The 24070-nt window shown below is 35.4% G+C and overlaps 1 protein-coding gene across 10 annotated transcripts in view; it reads left to right on the top strand.

Moving 5' to 3' along the window:
• The window catches only part of BRAF (B-Raf proto-oncogene, serine/threonine kinase), a 148414-nt gene that overhangs the window by 41249 nt on the left and 83095 nt on the right, over positions 1-24070 (top strand). For 8 of the 10 annotated variants that reach the window (XM_070617974.1, XM_070617978.1, XM_070617973.1 and 5 more), the window contains exon 2: positions 16739-16840. The exons of the other annotated variants lie outside the window; for them this stretch is intronic. In XM_070617974.1, the coding sequence (XP_070474075.1) occupies positions 16739-16840 (102 nt within the window). The remainder of the gene's footprint in view (positions 1-16738; positions 16841-24070) is intronic. 10 annotated transcript variants of the gene reach the window in all.

Below are 24070 nucleotides of genomic sequence, written 5' to 3'. Positions count from 1 at the left end.
TTTCTGTTTTGTTTGTTCTGTATAAAGATAGTGCCCGTTTTTATTTTTTAATCAGTTGATGTTTTTTCACCTGGTGAATCATTTATCATTATAAATGCTAGGACCAGAGACCTGCTTTATTTTTCCAGTTTTGTGGAAGATTGGTAAAATTTCTAGAAATAGAATGCTAAGTCAAAAGATAGGAATGTTTTCAGACATGTGATTTCAATTAAGGTAAATTTTTGAGACCTTACAAAAAGATTTTCATGTACCCTCATGCTCGATTGGTAGTTTGCCTGTGTGTAAAATTCCAGGTTCAAAATCATTTTTGCTCAGGACAATAAATGCATTACTCCATTGTCTTTTCTTTTTAGCAGTTTTATTGAGATATAATTTACATATCATAGAATGCATCCATGTAAAGGGTATAGAATGCATCCATGTAAAGGGTACACTTCACTGGTTTTTAATTTGTTCACAGGTTCTGCAACCATCACCATAATCCATTGTAGAACTTTTTCATCACCCCTGAAAGAATCTCCCAGACGGCAGTCACTCCCCAGTCCCACCAACCCCAAACCTTAGGCAAAAAGTAATCTGCTTTCTGTCTCCATTCTCTTTTAATGTTGCTGATGAAGTTTGATGTCAAGTTAATTCTAGTTATTTTATAGAAATCTTTTAGGGCTTTCTTTTTTAATAGCAGATTTCTGAAATTTAATCCTGGACACTAGGATTTATTCGTATATTGATCTTCTTTACTCCTCCACCTTAGACCTCGCTGAGCCCTTTCAGTCAAAATCCTGATATTTTTCCTTAGGTCAAAATGTTTTTAATATTTCTTCTATTTCCTTCATTTAGAACTCCTATTAAATGAATTTTGAAACTCCTATATATGTTCTTAACATCTCAACTTTTTACTTAGTATTATCCACCTCTGTTTTTGTTTTTGCTCTGTTTTCTGGAAAGTTTCTTTAACTTTATGTTACAAATCACTACCATGGTCTTTACCAGTGCTCATTATGTTGTTTACCCCTTCTAAATTTTTTCCCAATAATGTTTCCATTTTCTCCCTGCCAAGTCATTCTGTTTATTCATTTTGTGATCTTTCTCTTTGCTCCTGTTGGATTTTCAGTGTCTTGTGATTCTTTTTATTATTATTATTGAGGTATAATTGACATATAATGTTATATTAGTTTCAGGTATAAAACATAATTCAGTATTTGCATATATTGTGAAATGAATACATCTTGTTAACATCCATTACCAGACAGAATTTTTTTTCTTGTGACAAAACTTTTAAGATCTACTCTCTTAGCAACTTTCAAATATATAGTCTTTTAACTGTAGTCACCATGCTGTACATATCTTGTGATTCTTGACTGTCTATTTGTATTCATGAATAAAGGAGTAAGTTGCTTACAGTAGAGAGCTTTGCAGTTATACATGTCCAGACTTCTTTTCTAAATGAGATGTCTGACTGTTGGTTCTGTATAAGTCTTGTGTGTTCATTGGCTGGCTTCCTTCTAGGGCACAGGGTTCAGAGTAGGCAGGTTTAGGGCCACCCCAATTGCAAAAGTAAGGGTAGTTTTAGTATGTTTTATTTCTGGAAGGAGCTAACCAACTGACCACCTCAATTTCCTTCTTCCTTCCTTCGTTTTTCAAGCATGTAGAAAAGTATAAGAATCATAGAATGACTTGTCATGTACCCATTGCTCAACTTGGTGGAATTGTGTCTTTTATCTTATTTGCTTCAGATTTTTAAAAAATTTTTATTGAGTTAATGATAGGTTGCAATCTTGTGAAATTTCAGTTGTACATTATTGTTTGTCAGTCGTGTTGTAGGTGCACCCCTTTACCCTTTGTGCCCACTCCCCACCCCACCTTTCCCCTGGTAGCCACTAATCTGTTCTCTTTGTCTACATTTTTAAATTCCTTATATGAGTGGAGTCATACGGAGATTGTGCTTCTCTATCTGGCTTATTTCACTTAACATATTCCCTCAAGGTCCATCCATGTTGTTGCAAATGGGACAATTTTGTTCTTTTTTACAGCTGAGTAGTATTCCATTGTGTGTGTGTGTGTGTGTGTGTGTGTGTGTGTGTGTGTGTGTGTGTGTGTATATACACACCACATCTTCTTTATCCAGTCATCTGGTGATGGGCACTTAGGTTGCTTCCACGTCTTGGCTATTGTAAGTGATGCTGCAATGAACATTCGGGTGCATGGGACTTTTGGAATTGCTGACTTCAAGCTCTTTGGATAGATACCCAGTAGTGGGATAGCTGGGTCATATGGTAGTTCTATTTTTAATTTTTGAGGAATCTCCATACTGTTTTCCATAGTGGCTGCACCAGTTTGCATTCCCACCAGCAGTGTATGAGGGTTCCTTTTTCTCCACAACCTCTCCAACGTTTGTTACTATTAGTTTTAGATATTTTTGTCATTCTCATGGGTGTAAGCTGATATCTTAATGTAGTTTTGATTTGCATTTCCCTGATGATCAGTGATGATGAACATCTTTTCATGTGCCTATTGGCCATCCGTATATGTTCTTTGGAGAAATGTCTGTTCGTGTCTCCTGCCCATGTTTTGATTGGGTTGTTTGATTTTTTTGTTGTTGAGCTGTGTGAGTTCTTTATATATTATGGATATTAAGCCTTTGTTGGATATATGACTTGCAAATGTTTTTTCCCAGTTAGTGGTTTGTTTTTTTGTTTCAATCCTGTTTTCCTTTGCCTTGAAGAAGCTCTTTAGTCTGATGAAGTCCTGTTTGTTTATTCTTTCTATTGTTTCCTTTGTCTGAGAAGTCCGAAAGGTACTTTTAATACTGATGTCAAAGAGTGTACTGCCTATGTTTTCTTCTAGAAGCCTTATGGTTTCAGGTCTCATCTTTAGGTCTTTCATTTTGAGTTTATTTTGGTGAATGGTGAGAAAGAATGGTCAATTTTCATTCTTTTGCATGTGGCTTTCCAGTTTTCCCAGCACCATTTGTTGAAAAGACTTTCTTTTCTCTATTGTATGCCCTCAGCTCCTTTGTCGAAGATAAGCTGTCCATAGATGTGTGGTTTTATTTCTAGGCTTTCAATTCTGTTCCATTGATCTGTGCACCTATTTTTGTACCAGTACCATGCTGTTTTGATTACTGTAGCTTTGTAGTATGTTTTGAAATCAGGAATTGTAATGCCTCCAGCGTTCTTTTTTCTTCTCAGGATTGCTTTAGCAATTCGGGATCTTTTGGAGCCCCATATGAATTTTAAGATTCTTTGTTCTAATTCTGTAAAGAATGTCATTGGGATAGCGTTGAATCTGTAGATTGCTTTAGGTAGAATGGACATTTTAACTATGTTTATTCTTCCAATCCATGTACATGGAAAGTCTTTCCATCTCTTTATGTCGTCATCCATTTCTTTCAGAAAAGCCTTGTAATTTTCGTTGTATAGGTCTTTCATTTCCTTAGTTAAATTCACTCCAAGGTATTTTATTCTTTTTGTTGTGATTGTGAATGGTATTGTGTTCTTGAGTTCTTTTTCTATTAGTTGGTTATTAGAGTATAGAAATGCTACTGATTTATGTAAATTGATTTTATACCCTGCAATTTTGCTGTAGTTGTTGATTGCTTCTGAAAGTTTTCCAATGGATTCTTTGGGGTTTTCTATATATAAGATCATGTCGTCTGCAAACAGCGAGAGTTTCACTTCTTCCCTCCCTATTTGGATTCCTTTTGCTTGCCTGATTGCTCTGGCCAAAACCTCCAGTACTATGTTAAATAAGAGTGGCAATAGAGGGCATTCTCGTCTCGTTCCTTTTTTCAGGGGGATGGCACTCAGTTTTTGCCCACTGAGTATGGTGTTAGCTGTGGGTTTGGCATATATGGTCTTTATTATGTTGAGGTAGTTCCCTTCTATCTCCATTTTGTTCAGAGTTTTTATCATAAGTGGCTGTTGGATCTTGTCAAATGCTTTCTCTGCATCTATTGAGATGATCATGTGGTTTTTATTCCTCAGTTTATTGATGTGGTGTATCACATTGATTGATTTGCGGATGTTGAACCATCCCTGTGTCCCTGGTACGAATCCCACTTGAACATGATGTATGATCCTTTTGATGAGTTGCTGAATTCGGGTTGCCAAAATTTTGTTGAGAATTTTTGCATCATCTTCATCAGCGATATTGGCCTGTAGTTCTCTTTTTTCGTGCTGTCCTTGTCAGGTTCTGGTATCAGGGTGATGTTGGCCTCGTAGAATGTGTTAGGAAGTGTTCCATCCTCCCTAATTTTTTGGAATAGCTTGAAAAGGATAGGTATTAAATCCTCTCTGAAAGTTTGGTAGAATTCCCCAGGAAAGCCATCTGGTCCTGGGGTTTTATTCTTTGGGATGCTTTTGATTGCTGTTTCAATCTCTTTCCTTGTGATTGGTCTGTTCAAATTGTCTGCTGCTTCTTGACTAAGCTTTGGGAGACTGTAGGAGTCCAACAATTTATCCGTTTTCTCTAGGTTATCCATTTTGTTGGCATATGGTTTTTTGTAGTATTCTCTTATAATCTGTTGTATTTCTGTGGAGTCTGTTGTTATTTCTCCTCTTTCATTTCTGATTTTGTTTATTTGAGCTTTCTCCCTTTTTTTCTTTGTAAGTCTGGCTGGGGATTTGTCAATTTTATTTATCTTCTCAAAGAACCAGCTCTTTGTTTCATTGATCCTTTCTACTGCCTTTTTTGTTTCAGTAGCATTTATTAATGCTCTGATTTTTATTATTTCTCTCCTTCTGCTGATTTTGGGCTTTGTTTGTTCTTTCTCTAATTCAGTTAGGGGTGGTTGAAGATTGCTTATTTGGGATTTTTCTTGTTTGTTAAGATGTATCTGTATTGCGATGAATTTTCCTCTTAATATAGCTTTTGCTATTTCCCTTGTGAGTTGATATGGCACGTTATCATTTTCATTTCTCTCCAGGTATTTTTGATTTCTTCTTTAATTTCTTCAGTGATTGTTTGTTCAGTAGCATATTGTTTAGTCTCCACATCCTTGTGCCTTTCTCAGCTTTTTTCTTCTAATTAATTTCTAGCTTTATAGCATTATGATTGGAGAAGATGCTTGTTATTATTTCAATTCTTTTAAAGTTTGTAGAGGCTTGCCTTATTTCCCAACATATGGTCTATCCTTGAAAATGTTCCATGCACACTTGAGAAGAATGTGTATTCTGCTGTTTTTGGATGAAGTGTTCTGTATACGTCTGTTAAGTCCAATTGTTTTAGCTTTTTGTTTAGGTCCATTGTTTCCTTGATTTTCTGTCTGGATGATCTGTCCATTGATATGAGTGAAGTGTTGAGGTCCCCTGCTATTACTGTGTTAGTTTTGATATCTTGTTTTAGGTTTGTTAATAGTTGCTTTATGAACTTTGGTGCTCCTGTGTTGGGTGCATAGATATTTAGAAGTGTTATTTCTTCTTGATGAAGTGTCCCTTTGATCATAATATATTGGCCCTCTGTGTCTCTCTTTACCTGCCTTATTTTGAAATCTGTTTAGTCTGATAGAAGTATTGTGACACCTGCTTTTTTTTGTTTGCTGTTAGCTTGGAGTACTGTCTTCCACCCCTTCACTCTGAGCCTGTGTTTGTCCTTGGGGCTGAGATGTGTTTCCTGGAGGCAACAGATTGTTGGATCTTGTTCTTTAATCCATTTTGCCACTCTGTCTTTTTATTGGAGAGTTCAGTCCGTTTACATTGAGGGTGATTATTGATGCATGAGGGCTTAATGCTCTCATTCTGTCACTCGTTATCTGGTTTTCCTGTGTTACCTTTATTTCTCGTCCTGTGTGTTTTAGCCTACCCATAGACTTCCGCAGTTTCTTATTCTGGGTTTCTTAGATTTTTCCTTATTTATGTTTTGTGCCTCTGTTCTGTTTTTTAGTTTGGTGGCTACCTGAAGTTTGTATTCAGAATCTCATGTATAACATAGTCCATTTTCTGGTGGTCTCTTACTTCCTTAGCCTAGACTGATTCAGTCCCTCTCCTCTTCCCCTCCTAAATTATTATTTTCATCTCTTCTTGCAACTCGTGTTGTGAGTTTGTCGTTAAAGTGATAAGATTGTCTTTGCTTTGGTGATTTCCGTCCCTTTATCCTAATGCTATAGTTGAATATTTTCTGTCCTATTCTGATTCTATCTGTTTGTCTCCCTACTCTGTGTTTTGTGACCCCTTTCTCCCTTTTTTTCTTTTTTCAGGTATGAGAACCTTCTTGAGGATTTCTTGTAGTGGAGGTCTTTTGGCTACAAAGTCCCTTAGCTTTTGTTTGTCTGGAAAAGATTTAATTTCTCCCTCATTTGTGAAGGATATTTTTGCTGGATAGAGTATTCTTGGGTGAAGATTTTATCCTTTAGTGTTTTGAATATGTCATTCCATTCTCCTAGCTCGTAAGGTTTCTGTAGAGAAATCCACTGAAAGTCTGATGGGGTTTCTTTGTAGGTTATTTTCTTCTGCCTTGCTGCCCTGAGTATTCTTTCTTTGTCATTCACTTTTGCCATTTTTACTACTATATGCCTTGCAGTAGGTCTTTTTACATTGACAAATCTAAGAGATCTGGAAGCTTCCTCCACACACACATTTCTCCCTCAATCCCTAGATTTGGGAAGTGCTCTTCTGTTATTTCTTTGAGCACACTTTTCTGCTCCATTTTCCTTTTCCACGCCCTCAGGGATTCCGATAATTCTTAAGTTGGATTTTCTCATTGAGTCTGCTATTTCTTGGAGATTTTCTTCAGTTTGTTTAATTCTTAGTTTTCTTTCTTCCTCTGGAGCCATTCAGCCTGTCTGTCTTCGATTATGCTAATTTGCTCCTCTCTGGTGTCTTACTGTGCATTCAGGGAATCCGTATTCTGTTTTATCTGATCCATTGTATTTTTCATCTCTAGTATTTCTGATTGATTCTTCTTTATAGTTTCAGTCTCTTTTATGAAGTAACTCCAGAACTCGTTGACTTGTTTCTTTATATTTCCCTTTACCTCATTGAGTTTTTTGATGATAGCTACTCTGAATTCATTGTCACTTAGTTTACCTATTTCCAAGTCCTCAGGACATAATTCTGTGTTTTTATTGTTTTCCCTTTGGTCTGGAGCTTTTATAAATTGCTGGATGGTAGAGGAGAGTTTTTGTGCATAATACTAATATTCGGTTGCAGTTACAGGCTGTCGCCACTAGATGGGGGTTGAGAGCAGTGCCTTCTGAGCCCTCCGCCTTCAGCAGCAATGGTGGCACACAGTGCGGGTTGGGGGAAGAGGGGCACTTTCTCTGGCACGCAGACCTGGATTCTGATCAGCTCTCACTCTCTGGTTTCCCGGGGCCCTGGCTTGATGGGGTTCCCCCAGCGAAAGCTTTCCCCCGTTAGAGGGTTTCCACTGCACAGGTCTGTGGGAGTCCTGGAAGATCCCGTGGATGCGTGGCCCCTCCCCAGCTCCTTCCCTCATCCGCTGCAGTGATCCCAGTCTGTAGGGGAGGGACCAAAGTTCTCTCTTACCCCATTCCAGCTCCTCCAAGGGCGGCTCCAGCCTCTGCGCCCTCCGTTGTTTGGCTGCTGTGGGTCTCTGATGATCTCTATGTTATTAGGATTTTTTGGTTGGAATTCAGTTGGTCCTTTCAGTTGTAGTTGGAGGGGAGAGAGTCCCGGGTGAGCTCACTCCGCCATGTTGCTGACGTCACCTCTCCAGATTTTTTAAACAAATAAAAATTGTAGACACAGAGTACCTTATAGATAATCAAAGCTTATTTTTGATTCCATTCTCTGCCCTCTTGCTTTTTCTTCAGAGGTAAACATTATCTGAAGTTTAGTATTTATCATCCCCATGCATAATTCTCTATTTTTGCCATGGGTATATATCCATAAACAATATCGATTGCATATTTTAAAGCTGTACATATCATGGAACTTACTTTTTTCGCTCAATATTGTGTTTTTGAGATGTATCCATATTAATGTATTTGCTCTGGTTCTTCATTTTGACTTACATGTGGTATTCCATTATACAAATACATCAGAATTTGCCCATGTTTCTCTTAGGGAATATTTGAATTCGTTCCAGTATTTTGCTGTTATAAAGACTGCTTCAGTAAATACGTCTTACATGTGTTAAAATATAATAGCTAGATGATAGGATAATGCCCATCTTCAGCTTTACTAGATAATGTCAGTTTACTTTCAAACATTTATACTATACATACCTGTAGAATAGAAGAGCACCTATTGCTGTACATGGTTGCCAACTCTTGGTATTATTAGACCTAAATTTTTTGCCAATCTCATGGGTGTGAAATGGTTTCTCATTTTAATTTGCATTTCTTTGATCACTAATGAGATTATTTATTTTATCTTGTGTTTATTGGATATTCTGAATTCTCTTTAGTAAACTACCTGTTCATAAATCCTTTGCCCATTTTTCTTTTGGATTTTTTGATCTTTTCCAAAAGGATAGTCAGTTACTCCGGCATTATTTATTGTATAGTTCATCCTGTCCCCCACTAAATTATAATGCCAATGCAAACCATATGCCATGTATATAAGTACCTGTTCCTCTGTTTCTGAGCTTTCTATTTAATCCCTTTGCTCTGTTTGTCTATCCCTGTACCATACTATTGCTTTATAAGTCTAGCTGTCTGGTAGTACTAGTCTTACTTTTTTTATTATTCCAAATAGTTAAAAGACTATTTTACAGTGCTTCCATAAGAATTTTAGAATCAGTTTTTCAAATTCTTTGGGAAACATCTCTCTTTGGATTTTGCTTATTGCACTGCATTGAGTTCATATGAGGAAAATTGAGATTATTACAATATTGAGTCTTCACATAAAAGAACATTTATGTAAGTCTTTGTCAAGTGAAGAGGGCTCATGCATACATGTATGTGTTGTATGGCGTAAATGTGAAATGAAATTTAGCGGCAAAAAATAAGTAAATACCAGAGCATAATAATCCCCTGAGCTCTGTTATCTCCATGTAGATTTGTTCTTAGGCTAGACATAACTAGAATTAATATACCGTGGAAAGGGCTCCTATGTAATAATTGGGGCTTTGAGGCTGATGAAATGGCCTTATTTGAAAGGGCAAGGGTCTTGAGCTCTGTGGCTGTCATCAGCCTTTTCTTGCATGGTGTGAACTTAGACCTGTTGAGTCAGCTTCTTGACAGGCTACCAAAAGAGGAGAGGAAATTAACCTCTAGAGTCATCTGAGTGTCTCTTCTCACTCTTCTTTTGTGCACTTGCATATTATTTTGTGTTTTCTCAAAGGTCTTGCAAATCTTTTGCTAGATTTATTCCTAGATTCTTTATAGTTTTTGTTTCTATTATGAAAGTCATCTTTTTTTAAAATGAATCTGGCTGATCCATTGGAACACCTATTAAAGTTTGTATTCCTGATCTTATATTCACCAATCTTGCTAAACTCTTAAATTAGTCTTTATAGTTAGTAGTTATTAGCTCTAATGGTTTATAGCTTTTCTTGGGTTTTTCTACAGATACCATGTTTCCTACAAATAAGTTTTTATCTCTACCATTCCAATTCTTATATCTCTTCCTATATCTTATCTCCATACTATTAATTATAACCTCCTGTATATCATAGCAATGTCTTATTCTTGACCTTTCACTGTAATATTTTGCTGCAGGTTTCTTGTAGATATACTTTATTAAGTTAAAAGATCCCTATTTATAACATTCTAACATTTTTTTCAATAAGTGAAAGTTGAATTTTTCAAAAATTTATTCAGATTTTGTTACTGATTTCTAAACTAATTGCATCATGGTAAAGGAATATGTCCTGTATGATAACAATTTTTTGTATTTATGAAACTTGCATTGTGACCTATAATGTGGCTGCTGTGTAGAGGTAAAAGTAAGAATAATAAAATTTGATCAATTCATAGAAGTCAGAAAAGCAAGAAAAGGCCTTGTAAATAGAAAGCATGTAGTAAGATGGTAGAAATAAATTAGTTGCAAAAATGTAAATGAATTGAATTCTCTGGTTAAAACACAGTGGAGTACATTTAAAACCAAACAAGCTAACAAAGCTATCTAATTCTTTTATAGGAGACACACAATGGTTGAAAATAAAAGGATGAGAAAGGACATGCCAGGCACATAATGGTAAAATGCTGATGTCGATGGGTTAGTATCAGATAAATTAGACTAAGAGAAAAAACATTGTTGAAGAGAAAGAGGGCCACTGCTTAACATTAAGGAAAAAGAAAGAAAAAGTTTAGGGAAAAATTCAAAGCTACAGAAAAGTTGAATAATAGTGCAGTGAACATTTATGTAAATACTACCTACACTGCCTAGGTTCAACAGCTGTTAACATTTTGCTTGATTTATATCACCTAAGAAAAGAAATTATTTCACCTGGCTGGAATCTCTTTATATCTAGCAAGACTAACAGTTCCATAATCTTATATCTAGTACATGTTCAAATTTCTGTAATTAAACCAGGAATGTTTTTTATAGCTATCTTCCGTCCCTGAACTAAGATCTACTTGTGCATGCATTGAATTAGTTGTTGTCTTGTAGTCTTGAACTGACCACCCACTGTTTCGTTTCCTATGGCATGATTTATTAAAAGGGACCAGGACACTTGTCCTGGAATGTCCCACATTTTGGATTTGTCTGATTGTTACGGCTTTGACTTTAAAAGAGAAGGTAAATGACTTATAGACTGTCTCACGTTCCATATTTGTTTATTTCATTGTGGTGCTTTCAGCATATTTCTGTATCTCCTGTTTGTTTTAAACTAGAAGCTGAGTATAAAGGTTTGATTAGATTCTATTTAAATATTTTGTAAGTATACTTTATGGATGATAGATAATGTATCATTTATGTCACATCACATTAAGAGTCACTTGTCAGGTTGTCCCACTACTAATGATTTTAAGCCTCATCTCTCCTTGAAAAGGTGTGTTTTTCCTTTTGTGTTTAATCTGTAGCGAAATACTTTGACACAATGTGAGTATCCTGTTTTCCATCAACTTTTTACCTAGTAGTTTTAGCGTCCTTTGATCCTTTCCTGAATCAGTTATTTCATATTAGCTGGTGTTCTTCTGTAAAGAAGAGCATCCCACTTCAAATGGAAATAACTATAGTTTTTCATAAAAAGGGAAGATAAGTGCATAATTCTCTTCCATGAATGTTTAATTTTTTAAAGATGTAACTGTAGGTGGCAAATGTCTCCCACCAAACACTTTTTGTTTTTATGAACTAGTGAATTTTTGGTTTTTTTATGTATGCATAATTAAAATCTTACTCTTTTTGCTGAAAATTTCCCAAATTTGACGAGTAGAAGTCCTTTCAAGCTGGCTCCTGTATTGTTTTGACATCTATTTGGCACAACAAGATGTTCCAGGATTCTGCTTCTTGAATAATAGATGGGTTTTAGAATGCTTTAGTGCTGCCAATGTCTTCCGTTAGTTTTAGTTATTGTTTTTATTGTTGTTATTTTGTATAGTCTTTGCTTATTTAGATTTACCCTCATGTTTATTAGTGTCTAGGTTCCCCATTTGTATTAGTTCCCTGTGGCTGCTATAACAAATTACCACAAACTTGGTGGTTTACATCATCACAGATTTATTCTCGTAACAGTTCTGAAAGTCTGAAATGGATTTCACTAGGCCAAAACCAAGGTGTCATAAAAGCTGTGCTGCCTCTAGAGCACATTTCCTTACCTTTCTAGCTTCTAGAGCTGCACTCCTTGCATTGCTTGACTCATGGTTCCTTCTTCCGACTTCAAGGCCAGCAATTTTAGCATCTTCCTGTTTCTCTGGTAGATCTTCACATTCCCTAATTCTCTGTAGTAAAATCTATCTCTAATTTCCATTTTATAAGGACACTTGTGATTTACATTTAGGACCTACCCAGGTAATTCAGGATCCCTAACTCAAGATACTTAATTATGTCTGCAAAATCCTTTTTTCATATTAGGTAATATTTACAGGTTCTCGGTTTTAGGATGTAGACATCTTGGGGGCTGTTATTTAGCCTACCTTGCCATTCTTTCTTTTGTATTGTGCTGGGTTCAGTTTCCTTTTTCTAGGTTGTCAACTATTTTCTTTTTGCACCTTGAAGTCATTTCATTATCTTCTTTTTATTATTTCTTTTTATTGTTGCTAAGGAGTATGCTATCAATCTAATTTGTCTTTCTTTTCTCTTTGGTTGACTTTAAGAATTTTTATGCACTTTCACTTCAGTCTGTATGGTTGTGGATTTAGTTTTAGCTATCATGGCCAGGGCTCATTGTACTACTCTGAGTATTTTTGATTTTCAACTGTTTTGGAAATGGGAGATACGGCAATATGGCCATCTTCTGTTCCGATCTCTCTCCCATTCTCTGTTTACCTTCTAGATGTGCTAATCCTGTTCTTCATGTCTTTCATGTTTTCCATTCATTTCTCTCTGCCTTTTGGCTAATTTTCTGTGAATCATCTTCTAGTTCTTTAATTCTCTTTTCAGCTCTAATCTGTTGACTTCAAGTGAGGTTTTATTTTAATGACTATATGATTCCAAATTCAGGTCTTTATAATTTCCTCATGCTTTCTTTTTATGTATGTTGTCTTTAAGATTGGAGATCTAGAGTTATCTCAGTGGAAACTTCCTTTTATGTTTTGGTCTGCGATTTATTGATTTTGATTTCTTTGTTAAGCTGTTTATATTTATTCTCTGTTTTACAGGAATTATTCAGAATTTTTTCCACTGAATTACTGATGCTTTGGCCTTCTTGCTTTCAGTACCATGATTCTTTTAACAATTTTCTTGAAATTGTAGGAGAGGAAATGTCTCTCTCTTTTTAAAATTTTTTACCTTTGGTAATGATCTTTTTTTTTTTTTGGCATTTATTAGACTAGTCTCATAATTTTCTCCTTTGACCTATTAATATTAAGTATTATGTTACTGGATTCCTAGTGAATGACTATCCTTGATTAAAAAAAAAAAATAGAGGGGCTGGTCTCGTGGCCAAGTGGTTAGTTTCACGTGCTCCGCTGCAGGCGGCCCAGTGTTTCGTTGGTTCACATCCTGGGCACGGACATGGCACTGCTCATGAAACCACGCTGAGGCAGCGTCCCACATGCCACAACTAGAAGGACCCACAACGAAGAATATACAACTATGTACCAGGGGGCTTTGGAGAGAAAAAGGAAAAAAATAAAAGCTTAAAACAAAAAAACATAGAGAGAGTACTGAAATATATTTAAGAGTTTTTAAGGTCTATTCTTACAGGGTGGATTATTTTGTGGTTTGGTTTTTTTGTATTTGTCAAGTTTTGACATCTAGATTTTGCCAGCTTCATAAAATGAATTTGGATGATTTTTTTTCTATACTATCACCTATTAGTAGTTGATATTACATTTTCTTTAAAGGTTTGGTAGAAACCAATCATATAATAATCTGAACCTCATACCTTTTTATTGGGTGGAGGGGAGCCAGTGGCTGTAGTTCTTTTGTGCTGTTGCTACCGTACAGTTCCTTCCATGGCAGTTTGTCTGCATTTATGTTTTCACATAGGCATCTTCTGAGCTAGGCTTTAAGAAAAAAAAAAAAACAACCTTTTTTTGGAGTGAGAATCTTGCAATTTGAAGATCAGAAATGATCAATTGTTTACTGAGATTGCCTAATTTTAATTGCTGTAGTCTACTAAAGAGATCAAAACAGGAAATATTCTAGTACCTTTCTTGAAGTTTTTTGTTTTTGTTTTTAATTCTTTCATTTTTCTTTTATGATTGCTGTAAGAGATTTTCTTGTTTTTCCAAGAAGGCATTGTAAGGCCAAAAGTATATATCTACTGTTAACTTTATAATATCTTAGTCTACTTTTTAATATATTTCTATTTTATAAGTATCATCAGTTTTCTTACTCTTCTGGGGAAATCTGAAAGAATTTTCCCTCCCAGATTAATTGTTTCTAATTCCAGCTACGACTAGTGATTTTTCTTCATTCTTTGGATATAAAATTACTTTTGTTTGGGAAGATAAGAAATCTGACTTCCAGACGTTCATGGTCTGATCCTGCCTTACCTAACCAATCTTAACATTTTCTATTGCCCTGTTGTTTTGTAGACTGTTGTAAGGACTTTGGTGATTTTTGCTTGGGAAGCTGTTGGAGGGTTTTGAGCAGAAGAATGCCATATGATCTGAAGTTATAGTTTTAAGAGATTACCCTAGCTACTGTGTCGTTCTAGAAGTGAAACAGGAGAGACCACCTCAGAGACTATTGGAATAAAGAGAGAAACGATGTGGCTTGGAACAGAGTGATAATGGTAGAGAAGGTGAATAATTGTCTGATTCTGCATATATTTTGATCTGGAGATGGATTGGATGTCAGGTGTGACAAAAAGAGAGTCAAGAATAACACTAAAGCTTTTGGTTTGAGCAACTTAAAGAATGGAGTTCGTCATTTTCTGAGATGAAGAGACTATAGGAAAAACACGTTTTTGGGGGATGCTGGCAAATGAGAAATTAGTCTTTGAACATGTTAAGTTTGAGGTGCCTATTATCTTAGTAGAGATGTTGAGTAGGCAGTTGGACAAAAAAAGTATAGAGTTGAGAGAGCTGGATTTAAAAATTGGGGCTTCATCAGTCCGTATTTGGCATATAAAGTCACAAGACTGGATAAGATCATCACCTAGGGAGTAAGTGAATCTAGGGAAAAGAAGACATCTGATAGTTTTTGGGGGGATATGAGATATTAGCAAGGGAGTCATAAAGGAAAATTTTGTAAGATCTGACTGTAGAAAAACTTTGGAACTTCTGTCATTGTTTCTTGAACCTTAATATGGATCATTTTGTTAAAGTTGAGTAGGTCTGAAATGGGGCCTGAGATTCTGCTGCTCTGACAAACTTATTGGAGATTATGCTGCTGTTGGTCTATGGACCACACTTTGAGTAGCAAGACTTTATATGACAAAAGAGACAAAGTGAAAAACAAGGAAAGATGCAACATTTGTAGGAGAATAAGAATTAATATCCAGAATTTTCAGGATGAAGGGTATCTATATAACAGCAAGAAAAACAAATAGAATAAAAGGGAGAAGGAATATGGATAGGGAATTTTCCAAAAAGAAACTTAAATGGCCAAATACATGAAAAATGCTCAACTTTCTGCGAAATACAAATTAAAACAACAAGATCATCTTTTCCCCTTAAGATTGGTAAAAATTTAGAAGTTTGATAATACCTGATGTTGGTGGGATTGTGGGAAAAGGGTAGACTCATACCCTGTGGATAGGGGTATGACTTGGTACATTTTTTCTTTTGGAAGGCCATTTGGCATATTTATTTTTTAAATGTGCATATCCTTCAATTCAGGAATCCTATGCCTCAATAATAAAAGGAAAACTTGCACCCTTCCCAGAAAGGCAGTTCAGACTATTCATTGAAGCCTTGTTTGAAGTGGAGAAAGCTACAATAATCTAAATATCCTCTTGTAAGGGAATTATGAAATAAACCAAAGGTCCTGAAACCCCTTTGCTCATTTATACCCATTGTGCATTTTTAAATTATCTCACATTTTTTAATTATAACTTTAAGTAGTTTAAAAGACCATAATTTCTAGTGTGTATTATATTTATGTTAAGTCCCCTTTTGGTCACACCTTGAAATTGCAGGTTTAGATCTTTCAATTTATAGAGAGTATATACTGTATAGTGTAATTTGTAAAGCAGGTTCTCAAACTGCTCAGATAAATTGGACTCATTTTTCATCAACAAAAAAAAAATTCTGACTTCTTACTTATCTTAAAATAAATATGTTAATATGTGCCTGTATTGTAACCACAAGACTTCTAAATTCTAGGCTGGCTGGATAAATGGATAAGACTTGGAGGCTTGCCAAGAATTTGTTTCATTGATTAAAAAAAGGTCTTCATTTTTTTCCACCTTTTCTCTCAAGGGATTTTCGCTCTTCTCTTATTTGTTGGATACTTTGGAGTTTATACGTCTCAGAACGGTGCACCTTAGTAGGATTTGAGATGGATAAGTACTTTGCCTTTCTTTTATAAAGTGGAGAATTATAAAATGGTGATTTTAAAAGGAGAGGAAGAAAGGAAAACTAATTTTAAAGCAGATCAATTAGGAAGAGTACAAATAGACACTAAGGATCTGGAAATTGATTCTCCTAAAGTTATCCATGTCCTCCTAACCTCAGGTTACTCTTGAAGCTTGAAGACCATTGAAATAAGCAGTGTCATAGCATTATTATGAAATGAATGTATCTATACTTAACGCAGCCATTTAAAAGGATGCCTATGCAGCCATTTAAAAGGAGTAAAATATGTGTATGTATTGACATGGAAAGAATTCTGAGGCACGTTCAGTGAAAAAGCAATTGTTAAAAATATTTTTATATGTAATATTTATATGATTTGTTTTTTATATATGTATGTATTTGTTTTTTACTTGAATAAAAAGGAGATGTGGAAGGATGCATACCAAACTGTAAACAATACTTTTGGCAGGGCGCCCAGGAATATGGGGAAGGTGAAAAGAGATTTTCATCATTTATTATGAATACTCATATGTTATTTGAATCTTTTATAGTTGAGAATATATTGTATTACTAGTATAGAAAAAAATTTGAAGATGTTTAATAATAAAAGGGGAAAACCACTATATTAAATGATCTCTAAGTTCTCTAAGCTCTAAATTTCAAGAAACACTGGCAGTTACTGCACTATTTTAATAGAAATATTAAAATATTTCTAATTCATATCCTAAATCATTTTTATGTAAATTCTTTTAAAATATTTTTTAGGTATGGAATATCAAACAAATGATTAAATTGACACAGGAACATATAGAGGCCCTATTGGACAAATTTGGTGGGGAGCATAATCCACCATCAATATATCTGGAGGTAAGCTTTTGATTATCATATCTGTAATTTTGAAAAGAAAAAATGAACTTATAAAAAGCATTTGTACTGATAATATTGGTTATCTTAGGAGGTGGTATTAGAAACAGACATGGGAAGAAAGAATTAGCTTTGTCTTTACTATACTTGTTAATCTTGTTTCACTGGTTAAAATAAATATGTGATATTTTGTAATTTGAAAAATGTCAAAACTCCCTTAAGGGAGAAGTTGTATATAAACTTCAAAATATTACTCTGGTAAAAAAAACTTCTTAAAAAAACAAGAGAGAGAAAGCTTTCTGTTGTGGTGGTCAGCAAACTAGTTACCATATTAGAAAATGGGGAGAATTTTGTAAGTTGTCTCTTTTCCTGAACGAATTCTCTCCCCAACTTGGTTTTTCCTTCCTTTTTCTTTTTCCCACATGTACATCAGTTGTTCCTTTGAAGACATCACGAGTCTCAGGTTTTTGCTTCCTTATAGATAAAATTTACAATATTTAGATAGGTCAAAATTGCTTAGCTTTACTGTTTAATAGTGCCTTGAGGCTTTTGTATCAAGCCTTGAGCATCATTGTAAATTTATAGAGTTAGTCATTATTTTCAATCCTATGAGGTACTAGTTACTATTATAATAGCAAATAAGCTTTCTTGGCATTAGTATCCTTATGTAAGTGTCTCAGGTTCCACAGCAAACAAGCTATTAGGGAATTATGCAGTCAGGCTCCACAGCCCATGCTGCTTAGCGCTGCGCATACATGCTGCCTGTCTCTATAAAAGCGGGCTCCAGCTGTAATCACTAGTCATACAGGGAGATAACCCTAAATTACAAATGATCAGGTTACCATTTATCTTCAAATGCCAGAGATTTTTATGCATAGATTGACAGACACGTAAACTAAACTTCTAATTTAGTAATCTAATTACTTTAAAAGGCAAGTTAAATCTTTAGAATTTCGTCAGACAGTAAGCTTGCATTTCTAAAATAAACTTGGAAGTTTGGAAATAACTGGTAATAAGCTGTTCTCTTCTTCAAATGGCTTATCCCAGAGCACACTGCCAGTTAGAACTAGAATTGATACCTCTAAATACTAGTCAGTGTACTTTCTAATATCCCATGCTATCTATTTTGTTTGTATGTCTGAGGAGGACAAGCAAAGGTGTCATAAGGAAGCAGGTATCTTGGTGAAAATAGTAATTCCTTGCTTAACCAGCAGTTTTTCTGCCAACCATTTCTGTGTCTTGGGAGACTTTCCCTTCCCCTCAGATGCAATAATTTGCATCAATAACCCTGTCTCATTACAGCAGGCATTGACTTCTTCCTCCATGCACACATTCTTCAGGCTTTTTACTATTTGCATTACGCCTAACTACGACAGTTTACAACAGACTATGCCTCATAGGTTATATCATTAACATGTAGATTCTTATTCTTGAAGACTAAATAGTAACCAGTTTCTCTGTAGAAGGCAGTATAATGTGGTGGTTAAGATGAACCATGGAATCACACAGACTGTATGTTTGAATTCCAGCTGTGCCTTAGTTTCTTCAGACAAGTTACCTAACCTCCCCATATCGCACCTCATTGGTAAAATGGGAACAGTATCACACATGTGTTAATTTAAGGATTGAGTTTATAATTATGAAATGGCATAGTTCCTGACACGTAAGTGCGCCATAAATTTTCAATTCATTAATTGAACAGATATTTATTGAGTACCTGCTAATATTTGTACTTTTCTAGGCTCTGGGATATAGCAGTTAAAAACAAAAAACAAAAATCTCTGCCTTCAAGCAGCTTATATTTTAATCAGGGGAGGTTATTACAGACAGTAAACATATACACGAGTTAAAACATTGAACACTGAACATTGAAAAATACTATACCATTTGATATAGTATGAAGAGGAGCCTTGCTGGAAATGACAGTATTCCTCCCTGGGGAAAGTTGACCAGCCCAGGGAAAAGACCTGTGGGTACTCATATTTGAAGGCCCTTCACTGAAAAATCAGGTCTACTGATTACGTGCTGAGACCCACCATTGTCCTTTCTGTCTCTATGAGTTTGATTATTCTAGGAATCTCATATTAGTGGAATTATACAATATTTGTCCTTTTGTGAATGGTTTACTTCACTTAGCATAATGTCTTCAAGGTTCATCCGTGTTGTAGCCTGTGTCAAAATTTCCTTCTTATTGAAGGCTGAATAACATTCCATTACATGTATATACCACGTTTTGTTTATCCACTCATCTTTCGATGGTTAGTTGTTTCCACCTTTTGGTTATTGTGAATAATGCTGCTATGAATCTGGGCGTACAAATGTTTGAATCCCTCATTTTACTTCTTTTGCGTATATACCCAGAAGTGGAATTACTGAGTCTTATGGTAATTCTATATTTAATTTTTTAAGGAATTGCCATACTGTTTTCCCTAGCAGCTGCATTTTACATTCTGCTAGCAGTACGTAAGACTTCCAGTTACTCCACCTCCTTGCCAACACTTACTTTCTGTTTTGCTTTGTTTTTATAATAGCCATCCTAATGAATGTGAAGTGGTATCTCGTGGTTTTGATTTGCATTTTCCTGATGACTAATGATGTTGAGCATCTTTATGTGCTTATTGGCCATTGTGTTTCTTCTGTGGAGAAATGTCTATTCAAGTCCTTTGCCCATATTTTAATTGGGTTGTTTGTTTTTGTTGTTGTTGAGTTGTAGGAGTTCTTTATATATTTGAATATCAATCCTAATCAGATACCTGATTTGCAAGTATTTTCTCCCATTCTCTTGGGTTCCCTTTTCACTCTCTTCATAGTGTCCTTTGATACACAAAAGTTCTTTATTTTTTTTTTTTTTAAAGATTTTATTTTTTCCTTTTTCTCCCCAAAGCCCCCGGGTACATAGTTGTGTATTCTTCGTTGTGGGTTCTTCTAGTTGTGGCATGTGGGACGCTGCCTCAGCGTGGTCTGACGAGCAGTGCCATGTCCGCGCCCAGGATTCGAACCAACGAAACACTGGGCCGCCTGCAGCGGAGCGCGCGAACTTAACCACTCGGCCACGGGGCCAGCCTCAAAAGTTCTTTATTTTGATGAAGTTTAACTTATCAATTTTTCCTCTTGTTGCCTGTACCTTTCATGTCATATCCAAGAAATCATTGCCAAATCCAATGTCCAGAGCTTTTCCCCTATGTTTTCTTCTAAGTCTTATAGTTTTATCTCTTATGTTTAGGTCTTTGATCCATTTTGAGTTAATTTTTGTATGTGGTGTAAGGTAAGGGTCCAAATTCATTCTTTTGCATCTGTATATCCAGTTTTCCCAGCACCATTTGTTGAAAAGACTGTCCTTTCCCACTGATTGGATATTTTGACAAGTGTCCTTGTCAAAAATCATTTGACCGTATATTCAAGAATTTATTTCTGGGCTCTTTATTCTATTCCATTGGTCTATATGTCTTAACTTTATATCAGTACCACACTGAGTTGATTACTGCAGCTTTGTAATAAGTTTTGAAATCAGGAAGTGTGAGACTTTGAACTTTGTTCTGCTTATTCAAGATTGTTTTGGCTCCTTGGGATCCCTTGAGATTCCATAAGAATTTAAGGATGGATTTTTATATTACTGTGAGCACATTGGGATTTTGATATGGATTGCATTGAGTCTATAGATTGCTTTGGGTAGCATTGACGTCTTACAAGTCCTTAACTCTTAAATATGAATGGACAACTAAGAATAACCAGATATTTAAAGAAGGCTTTTAACAGGAAAGATAATGGCAGAAATAGTCAAAAGGAACTCGGAAACAGTGCAGAGAGCAGAAGAAACTTGAAAATAACTATAATTGACATCAGAGAGATGATATGGTAATCTGTTCCTGTTTCGTGGCTGTACTAAAGAAGGAAAAGTAATAGGGAGCAAGAAAGAGCACTTGGAACTTAAAATAGTATAGCAGAAAATTTAAGTGTGTCTGTGTCTGTGTGTGCATATAAATAAACAAATGTTGTAAGATAGAAAGTTAAGGAAATCTTCCAGAAAGAATAAAAACAGAGATGGAAAATATTAGAGGAAAGATGAGAAAAATTAGAGAATAAATCTAGGAGACCTATAAAAATTACAAATGCTTTTAGCTGCAAGAAACAGAAACATCCAATAACAAGTTGCCCAAACAAATAGAGGTTTTATTTTTCCCTCCATAGCAGGAAGCATGGAGGTAAATTCTTCTAAGATTGGTTCTACAGCTCAAAGTTGTCAGATGCTGGAGTGGATCTCTACAGTCTTGGCTTTTCTGTCATGACTGCAGCAGATCTGAGAATCTTGCCCTCACACACAACTGCTCAAAGCAGGAACCAGGGATCACAGAGATGCTCTTGTGTATTGAGCTCTTTCAAGGAGGAAAGTCTTTCCCAAAAATTTTCTACAAGTCTTTTCTTTACATCTCACTGACCAGATTGGGGTCACATAAACCCCTAGACCAGAGACTATGCTTATGTTTCCTGAAATAAGTAAAATTTTTCCAGTGTTCACAATGAGCTTCAGATTAGTGTGTGCACTGGCAAATAGAAGTTGTGCTATAGTTATTCCATAGCATTTCATCAGAAACACCTTTGATGTTTCCATAGGAAGACAAATCTTTACCTATCTCTGCATCTCTTCCTTATAGCAAAACAGAGAAAAATCAATTATATCACCATCAGAAATTCTCGTTTCTTTTTTTCCATGTACTAATTTATTTAAAAACTAGCTTTTAAATTGTTCTAGATTTTCTCCTACTGACAGATGAGTAAAAATTAATATTCTGTTGATTCCCTTAATGATGACTACAGTGAAATGAGCTATAGTACTATAATTTAACATTTGTCTTTTCAGTCTTTCATTTCCTTTTTTCTACCATCATCCAAAGGAAGAAAAGATAAGTTTGCCCTGAAAAGTCATTTCCCAGAACTTTTTATTTTTCTCCCAGTTTTTCTGTATTCATTCATCTAACAGATTACTTGAATACCTACTAGCATATAATGCTACCTGCTTTTCTAGTAGTAGGTTCTTCTTTCTGGGCCTGATATATTGGAGCCTAGAGGAAAAGGATAGTGTTTCTGGAATCACCCTACATATCTAGTGTTAATACTGAGTCCTAGCTACCGCTGAATTTATATATATGCTAGAGTTCCCTGCAGATGGATGGATGATGACAATAATAGCTCCTAACATTTATTGAGTACTTACTATATACCAGGTACTGTTCCAAGCATACAATAGATGATGTAATCCTCAACCCACCATGTGAGTTATACTTACTGTTCTCATTTCCATTTTATAGATGGAGAAATTCAGGCACAAAGAGGTTTAATAATAACATGGCCAAGGTTACACAACTAGTAAATGGTGTGGCCAAAGTTTGAAGCCAGACATTCTGAATTCAGAGCCTGTTCTTTTATTTGCTGTATCATTATTGTGATGCTGACAGCTTTTCTGATCTTTAGTTTGTGTAGAACCCATAAAATGTGCAGAGATATTTTATCAAAACCAATACTGCACTGAACAGAATACTGGAAGCCAGGTGCTTCCTGTGGAATGCAGAGCAGTGCATTAAATATCAGTTGGGGACAGTTTTCAACATTTCGTTCTATCTTGTGAGATTAAGTTCAATAAGAATAAATTTAATGAACTGATGATAAAAAATAAAATTTTTATTTCACTGCTTTTTCCCATTATGTTTTTTTTTTTTTATTTTTTTTTAAAGATTTTATTTTTTTTTTTTCCTTTTTCTCCCCAAAGCCCCCCAGTACACAGTTGCATATGTCTCGTTGTGGGTTCTTCCAGTTGTGGCATGTGGGACGCTGCCTCAGCGTGGTCTGATGAGCAGTGCCATGTCCGCGCCCAGGATTCGAACCAACGAAACACTGGGCCGCCTGCAGCGGAGCGCGCGAACTTAACCACTCGGCCACGGGGCCAGCCCCCCCCGTTATGTTTTAATTAAGTAGATCCTTAGATAATTTTCCTCCCATTTTTAATTGAGAAATAATTCACATACTATAAGATTCACTTTTTTAAGGTATACAATTCAGTGTATAGTATATACACAAAGTTGTGCAATCATCACCACTGTCTAATTCCAAAATATGTTCAACACCCCAGGAAGAAACGCTTTTACCCATTAGCAGTCATTCCCTCAAGCCCCTGGCAACCACTAATGTACTTTCTATCTCTGTGAGTTGGCTTGTTTGGACATTTCATGTCAATGGAATCGTATAGGATGTGGCCTTTTGTGACAGGCTGCTTTTACTTAGCACAATGTTTTCAAAATCGTTCATGTTGTAGCATGTAATGGTATTTCATTTCTTTTTATGGCTTAATAGTAATCCGTCATGGATGTCTAACATTTTGTTTATCCATTTATCAATTGATAGAATTTGGGTTGTTTCCACTTTCTGGCTATCATGAATAAAGCTACTGTGAACATCCACGTACAAGTTTTTGTATAGACATGTTTTTGGTTCTCTTGGTTATATGCCTATTTCCTATGGTAACTCTTATGTTTTAACTTTTTGAGGAACTACCAGACTTTTTTCCAAAGTGGTTGCACCATTTTACATTCTTACCAGCAATGTATGAGGGTTTGTTTCTCCACATCATCACCAACGCTTGTTAATTTTTGTTTTTTTGGGTTTTTTTAATCCATCCTTGCAGGTGTGAATTGATGTCTCATTGTAGCTTTGGTTTGAAATTCCCTAGTGACTAGTGAGTTAAGCATCTTTTTCATGTGCTTATTTGTATATCTTCTTGGGAAGAATGTCTAATTCACATCCTTTGCCCATTTTTTTTTTTTTTAACTGGGTTATTTGTCTTTTTGTTATTGAGTTGTAATAGTTCTTTATATATTCTGGATAGTAGATCCTCATGAGATATGATTTGTAAATGTTTTTTCATTTTGTGTGATGTCTTTTTTCTCACTCTTTTGAGAGTGTCTTTTGAAGCATAAAACCTTTAATTTTGATGAAGTCCGTTTTATCTATTTTTTCTGCAGTTGCTGTGTTTTTAGTGTGTTGTATCTAAGAAACCATTGCTTAATCCAGGGTCATGATGGTTTATTCCTATGTTTTCTTCTAAGACTTTTGTGATTTTAGCTCTTACTTTTAGGTGTGTGATTCATTTTGAGTTAATTTTTTTTTTTTTAAACATTTTATTTTTTCCTTTTTCTCCCCAAAGCCCCCCGGTAAATAGTTGTGTATTCTTCGTTGTGGGTT

The sequence above is a fragment of the Equus przewalskii genome, chromosome 4 (genome assembly GCF_037783145.1).
Source record: "Equus przewalskii isolate Varuska chromosome 4, EquPr2, whole genome shotgun sequence".
Classification (NCBI taxonomy): Eukaryota; Metazoa; Chordata; class Mammalia; order Perissodactyla; family Equidae; genus Equus; species Equus przewalskii.
Note: the sequence above shows the minus strand (reverse complement) of the source record. Positions and strands in the feature narration are given on the sequence as shown.